The sequence below is a fragment of the Asparagus officinalis genome, chromosome 9, assembly GCF_001876935.1.
Source record: "Asparagus officinalis chromosome 9, Aspof.V1, whole genome shotgun sequence".
Taxonomy (NCBI): domain Eukaryota; kingdom Viridiplantae; phylum Streptophyta; class Magnoliopsida; order Asparagales; family Asparagaceae; genus Asparagus; species Asparagus officinalis.
The window spans coordinates 8,996,646-9,003,366 of record NC_033802.1 but is presented as its reverse complement, the minus strand read 5'-3'; the positions used below and the strand labels follow the sequence as shown (position 1 = coordinate 9,003,366).

Here is a 6,721-nt window from a genome sequence, read left to right as displayed (position 1 = left end):
TAAAAAAGATCCAAGCTTTGGGACTTCGAGGACTTGTTCTTCCATATCTGGTGCTCGGCGATCGTCAACGCCAAAAAAGGCAGGTGTTCGAGAGGACCGGATCTCAGATCTACGCAGACGTACTCCGGATCTAAGCTTGGTCTTAGATCCCGAGACTTGGACGATTGTTTCCTTGGTGAACCAATCCTCCCCGGCTATTATTTCCTTGGTGAAATAATAACCGTTGTACTGCGTAGATCCGACCGGATCTAGATCGCGCGGTGGTCCACGGCAAACAACCCCGGCGCAGGCAAAGAACCCACAAAGCAAGAGACCGCAAAACAGGATCTTGCGATTCGTTCGACAAACAAGGAAACAAAGTATTTCTTGTGTTATTTGATTTTCGTTGTAACCGGATCTAAAAAAAGACCGGATCTTTGTAATCGATAAACTATTACAAGAATTTGCAATGGAATCAATGATGAAGAAAACAACGATTTTCACCGCGAACAGATGTTTGACACAATTGGCCACAACTTTGAGGTGTGCTTCATGCAAAGATATCACAAATTGTTGAGGGTTTATTTGCAAAATTGCCCATAAATGTTTTAGAGGGACTTATTTGCAAAAAGGGCAGAAAATCCAAGGCTGAAAACCAAGAAGTTTAGACCACAAAACTACGATCAAAGTTTTGTGAAAACCAAACCGAAATTTGTGGAGGGTTTTTTTTGCAAAATTGGGAGGGGTCTATTTGCAAGATTGGCTAATTTTTACAAAAAGGGTTTATTTGCAAAATTAACCAAAATTGTGAGATGTCGGGGGTGCTAGATGAACAAATATGATGACCATTCCCCAATTCGAGTGTATCCTTGACCAGAATTTAGCCTTGAATACGAGGGGTATTTTGGGTATTTCACCGAAATTTATCATGATCATTGTTTTGCATGCACGAAATTTGTAGGTTTAATTAGACTTCAACTATAAAATCCTATTTATACATAGGATTTTAATTAAAGTTCTTAATTTCCCTTTTAAATTTCGCGTATTCATACTTTAGATTGTATCTGACTTGCTGCTTTTCATTACAGGTTTCCGATGCCTCCACGCCGATCTCGACTTCCTAGGAGTCGATCCCATTCGCAGCCTAGCGAGGAAGAAGTTCCTGCAACATCCTCCCCTCCAGCAGCTTCTTTTTTTGGGGGTGGGAATTTTTTTTATTTTTTTGTATCCCCGATTGATCCCTTCGCGGGTCATGAAGGAAGAACCGACACCCTCCTTCACGGGGGTCGAGGTTTCGGACTTGGTGGTTTTGTCATACCCTCGTTTGGCCCCTTCGCGGGTCATTCGGGAAGGGCCGACACTCTCCTTCGCGGGGGTCGAGGTTTCGGACTTGGTGGTTTTGTCATACCCTCGTTTGGCCCCTTCGCGGGTCATTCGGGAAGGGCCGACACCCTCCTTCGCGGGGGTCGAGGTTTCGGACTTGGTGGTTTTGTCATACCCTCGTTTGGCCCCTTCGCGGGTCATTCGGGAAGGGCCGACACCCTCCTTCGCGGGGGTCGAGGTTTCGGACTTGGTGGTTTTGTCATACCCTCGTTTGGCCCCTTCGCGGGTCATTCGGGAAGGGCCGACACCCTCCTTCGCGGGGGTCGAGGTTTCGGACTTGGTGGTTTTGTCATACCCTCGTTTGGCCCCTTCGCGGGTCATTCGGGAAGGGCCGACACCCTCCTTCGCGGGGGTCGAGGTTTCGGACTTGCCTTGCTTGGCTAATTCAAGTCTTCTGGTATATTGGGACGATTTTGTGTCGTCCTACACCTTATAGGTCGGTGTATGTTACCACGTTATTTACGTGATGATGCATACCGTTCTTCCAGTGTAGGACACTCAAAATCGTCTCTCCAATTATCCCGTGACTGGTCTTATCTCGCTTTTTATGAGTTTTCTGACTCTATCCTTGCAGTCGAGTTCCCCGCGGGCAGCCTTCCTCCTCATGCTAATACTGGTTGTAGCCGGGAGGTCTTCTCTTCAGCTTCCATCAGGCAGGCCGTTAGTCCACTCCCTCAGTTTGACAGAGATCGCTCCGACGAATCCTGTCGTTTGATACGGGATGGAGGGCGTCATTGCTTACGCCAGCTGATTACGGACGCCTCCTTCACTGCAGATTCTACTTCCACTCAGGCTTTAAAGAAGCCCGGTTTCCTGTTCGGGGATCACACGGAGGATCCTGCTACGTTGACTCTTACCGAGGAGCATTGGCTGAATCTTCATGAGGGTGCTCTCCTGTATATTCCCTCCATTCCTCGTCAATATTCTTTCACCCATTTGGAGGGACAGGTCGTGGAGCGACAGATGTCTTGGCATCTTACCTATGATGCTGAGCGAGTTCAGTGTGGATATACCTCTCATCATAAGATTCCTGGTTCTACTGGGTATCATGATATCCGCGGTCTTCGACCAGGGATTATGGGTCTTGACACTGCACCCCCAGGCGAGGTATCAGCAGCTGCTCCTACTGTGAAGAATCGTCTGGCTCATCTTGGGAGAAGGTTACCTCCACCAGATTACAGATGCTATGGTTGGGCTTTCTCAGAGTTCAGTGTGGATATACCTCTCATCATAAGACTCCCGGTTCTGCTGGGTATCATTACATCCGCGGTCTTCGACCAGGGATTACGGGTCTTAATACTGCACCCCCAGGCGAGGTATCAGCAGCCGCTCCTACCGTGAAGAACCGTCTGGCTCATCTTGGGAGGAGATTACCTCCACCAGATTATAGATGCTATGGTTGGGCTTTCTCACTACCCAAGGGATGGTGGACACGCATGACCAGTTACGTCTTGGGGCGCTGGGAGAAGGATTTGAAGAGCAGCGGATTGTATGCACCTATACGGGCCACCATGTACGGACTTCCGGTCAGCTGCTGCCATTTCTTGGCGTTGTTGGAGACATACATGCCCGACAGTAACACGTTCCTGACCAGCGGCGGAGAGTTAGGGTTGGCCTTACACGAGATGCATCAGGTTTCTGGTCTTCCGATGGGGGATTGTCCATACCAGGAGTACTTTCCCTTGAACCAGCAGTTGGAGTGGTTGAAGAAGGATACTCCCGATATGTACGATACTCTTTGGGACCTCACCTGCCATTATCATACCTCTCTGATCAAGATTTCTCCTCAAGCGAAGAGGAAAAGGCAGATCAGCTTGAAGCAGTTTGCTGTCTATTTGTTCCCGAATTTGGAGGGTGATTCCGGCGAGCCCCTTCGTGAGTTAGACGTCTTGACCCCTACCGCCATTAATGAGTTGATGGAGAAGGTTGAGGCTCGTTCTTATACCATTGCCCGTGCTGAGGGAGCTTTTCCTGTAGGAACCAAGTTTCGTTCGTTCCTCCGCCGTGCACAGAAGTCCATTGAGCCCCGGACTCTGCTAGCAGGCTATCTTGCCCTCTGGTTGAAGAAATGTGTTGTTCCGTACCAGTTCTCAGACGCCTTACCTCTCGAGGTGCTTTTCCCCGCAGTTCAGCTAGCTTATGGGAGGGAGCTTTCACTGCTCCCAGCGATGGTTGCCGGCATCCATTGCGGGCTTAGGTATCTGGTCAGTGGTTTTACACGGGTGGGTTCTAAACCATCGACCGAGCTTACTTGTCCGAAGGTCGAGCTTCCTTATGCGTATCTGATGGCGTGGCTCGTTCTTCACCGTCCTGACTTGATGTCGGCGCCCAGCGTTGTTGATGTCCCCGTTCCTTTCGTGCAGCTGTTGGAGAGGAGCAGATGGCTCGGGAAGAAATTCGGCGATGCACAACGAGAGCTTCAAGTTCGCAAGAGCTGGGAGTTCTTCAAGTGTTTTCCCCACTTTTCGGGTCGCTATGGTGATGTGCTGACTGATGAGGAGAAACCCAGAACTAATCGGACTGCTCTCGACGTTGGTTGTTTCCGCTGGTTAGTGAACATCCGTGTTGGGTATCTCGTTCTCCGGGTGAAGAATCATTGCCACATAGAGCCTTACCTTCCCTACCGTTTTGCTCATCAGTTCGGTTACGACCAACTATATGTTAGGAATCCGAGCCGTGGTTTGAAGGTTGAGGGGGGGCTTATTGATGGCGTACGGGCATGGCTATGGACTGTGGTGGGCTGCACCGGAGCCCACTTTGCTCTTCCTTCATATAGGCGCAAGCCGATGATTACTTTCCTCAGTTGTAAGTGGTTCCTCTCCGCCAATGAATCCATAGGTGTGAGGAGTCTTTCAGAGTTAGAGTCTGAGCACTCGGTCCAGGTCGCTATGATGGCTGCTCGTAAAGCCGAGCTTGCTCAGAAACAGAAGAAGAAGTCTGCCAAACCTCCTCTCTCAAGCAAAGACGATGAAGAGCTCCTTCCTACTGACGATGATGACGAGACTTCTGAGGAGGAGTATGTGGATATAGATATCGACCAAGAAGAACTTGATGCAGGTTTGTCATACTCTTTGATCCTCTTTCTCAATTTCAATTGATATCAACGAAAGATCTGGTTCATTTAATGAAATAATCCTTATCATTTCAGGTAGGACAGTCGACGACCATGAGTCGCTTGCTTCCCGTCGTGCGGGATTCAGGCTTGGTGGCCAAGCTCCTACCCAGGTTGATACACATGGCCAGTCCACGCACGAACGACCCGTTGGTTCTATGAGGGGTGATATTCCGAAAAAGAAAAAAATCGCTCATAAACCACACGTTGGTCAGCGCTCCTATGAAGTGGATTTAGGAGACTTCGCCGACAGGGAGGAAGGTAATACTTCGTCGTTTTCATTGCTTTAAGATGACTTACCTTCTGGGATTCGTAATCATGTTTCATGTTCCAGGGTTCTTTGAAGAGGGCGAACTCCCATTGTCTCCCGTATTCACTGGTTCTGATAATATGGGGCGAACTCCCATTGTCTCCCGTATTCACTGGTTCTGATAATATGGATAGCTTCATGGAGCAGATGTGCAACGCACTTCGTGACGGTTCTCTGGGTATCGATCTAAACATTGATCTTGGACAGGTGAATAGTGTTGAGCCCACCGTTCCATATTCAGGTATATCTACATCCGATGATACCCTCCTCAAACATGGGGAAAGAGAATCTTCTGTTCTTGCTGCAGGTATTTCTGAGCTTTCCCTTCTTCCTTATCTTCTTATACATATCTCCAACATTTAGGTTGTCCTGCAGATGTCGCGATGGAAAAGCCAGTTGAGGACGGAGCCTTTCATGATGTAGGTTTCGAGGAACAGGGGTGTGCCTCTGCACCAGGTTTCTCGGGGCCCGATGCTGGATTATTTGCCGACATGTTGGCTGAACAAGCCACCAGAGGAACCGTGAGACCACCCTTTGGGAGTGATTCACTCACAGGTATATACCTGATTCCCTTCATTTTTTTTATCTTTTATCTAACTAATGAAGGATTAATATTACAGTACCAATCATTGGGACTGATTCAGTAGCGATTTCCAGCACATCTAGTTTACCTCGGAGTGACGGACTCACAGGTATGCAGACGATCTTGGATGTCGCACTGCTTTTCATTTATTTGATGATTTTGACTGATAGTTTGCCTGAGAGCGGTGTTTCTCCGCCACAGCCGAGAGGTATGACTGATTTGCCTACAGGGGTTGATATACCCTCCATGACTACTCCTGCAGTTATTTCGGAACCTGTCGGATTTCAGCCTGAGGGGACCTCCGTTGGCCTTGGTATGCTCGGAAATTGCCTTTAAATTTTCTTATCGTATTCGATAATCTCTTAGCTTTCCACAATGTTTCTTGTAGGATCTCGATCATCTCTATATGAGCGTGTCCGCGCCCTCTTGGCTGATACCGATCCCGACAAAGACATTTTCCGTACGTACCTCGGCTTTTTTACCGCCTTTTATAACGGCATGATTGAGAAACTTCTTCACAGAGGATACTGTTTCAATCAGTTCAGGCGTTCCTTTTCTCGCCACATGATGATGATGAGGGAAGAAGGATATCCAGAGTTGGCCGATTCCTTCACTGCCGATTTCACTGTTCTGGAGTCAGAGATCCGAGAGTTGAAGGAGTTGAAGGCTGGTGGAGCTTCTTCCTTCGTGTCCTCTCAGATGGAGCATAGGCTGACACAGTGGCACGACCTGAGATCTTCCATCGGCAGCGAGCTTCGATCACATGAGCATTCTGTTGCGCAGCTGATGGCTACCGTGGCGAGGAAGGATACAGATAGGGCCGAGCTACTCCGCTCTTTGGATTCCGGCCGCGAGGAAGTGGCTAGGTTGAAGGAGGCCTTGAAGCACGCCGAGGAGTCCATTACTATCATTGCAGAAGACCTGGCTGGAGTAGAGCATTCTCGTGGACAGGCCCTCGAGAAGCTAGGAGCTGAGGAATGAAGCCGCGAAGATCTTAAGCAGTTCCGAGGACTCTGTCCGAGCTAGTCTGCAGGCGGAACTTGAGCAGAGCTATGTAGACAGGCTTTCTAGTTTAGAGTCCCATGTTCTTAGCCGTCAGTTGCCTTCGGGCTAACGAGCTTTTTATTATATGCTTTTGACTTGATCTATTACTAGAGAATCCGCATTTGCTTCTTTCATGATATTTCTTTATTTACTTTGAACCCAGCAATGGTAAAATTTATAGGATTTTTGGCAAACCCCCAGCCCTCAACGGGTTTGATATGTCTTTACCGATTACCGTTTAAATCGGGCTAGCATGCGGATTGTCTAGATCCGTTCCATATGTAACGTTGTGCTAAGAGAATTGCTTTTC

At 48.5% G+C, this 6,721-nt stretch overlaps 1 protein-coding gene across 1 annotated transcript; it reads left to right on the top strand.

Moving 5' to 3' along the window:
- On the top strand, positions 4,911–5,431 carry LOC109823169. Its single transcript, XM_020389455.1, has 3 exons — positions 4,911–5,091; positions 5,160–5,305; positions 5,405–5,431. The coding sequence occupies exons 1-3, from the start codon at positions 4,911–4,913 to the stop codon at positions 5,429–5,431; spliced, it is 354 nt and encodes a 117-aa protein (XP_020245044.1).

What these genes read in the sequence shown, in the direction of transcription:
- LOC109823169 (XM_020389455.1), top strand. Translation starts at nt 4,911, where the DNA reads ATGGATAGCTTCATGGAGCAGATGTGCAACGCACTTCGTGACGGTTCT. An exon ending in ATCTTCTGTTCTTGCTGCAG is followed by an intron (nt 5,092 to 5,159) that starts GTATTTCTGAGC and finishes GTTGTCCTGCAG; the next exon opens with ATGTCGCGATGGAAAAGCCA. An exon ending in AACAAGCCACCAGAGGAACC is followed by an intron (nt 5,306 to 5,404) that starts GTGAGACCACCC and finishes TTAATATTACAG; the next exon opens with TACCAATCATTGGGACTGAT.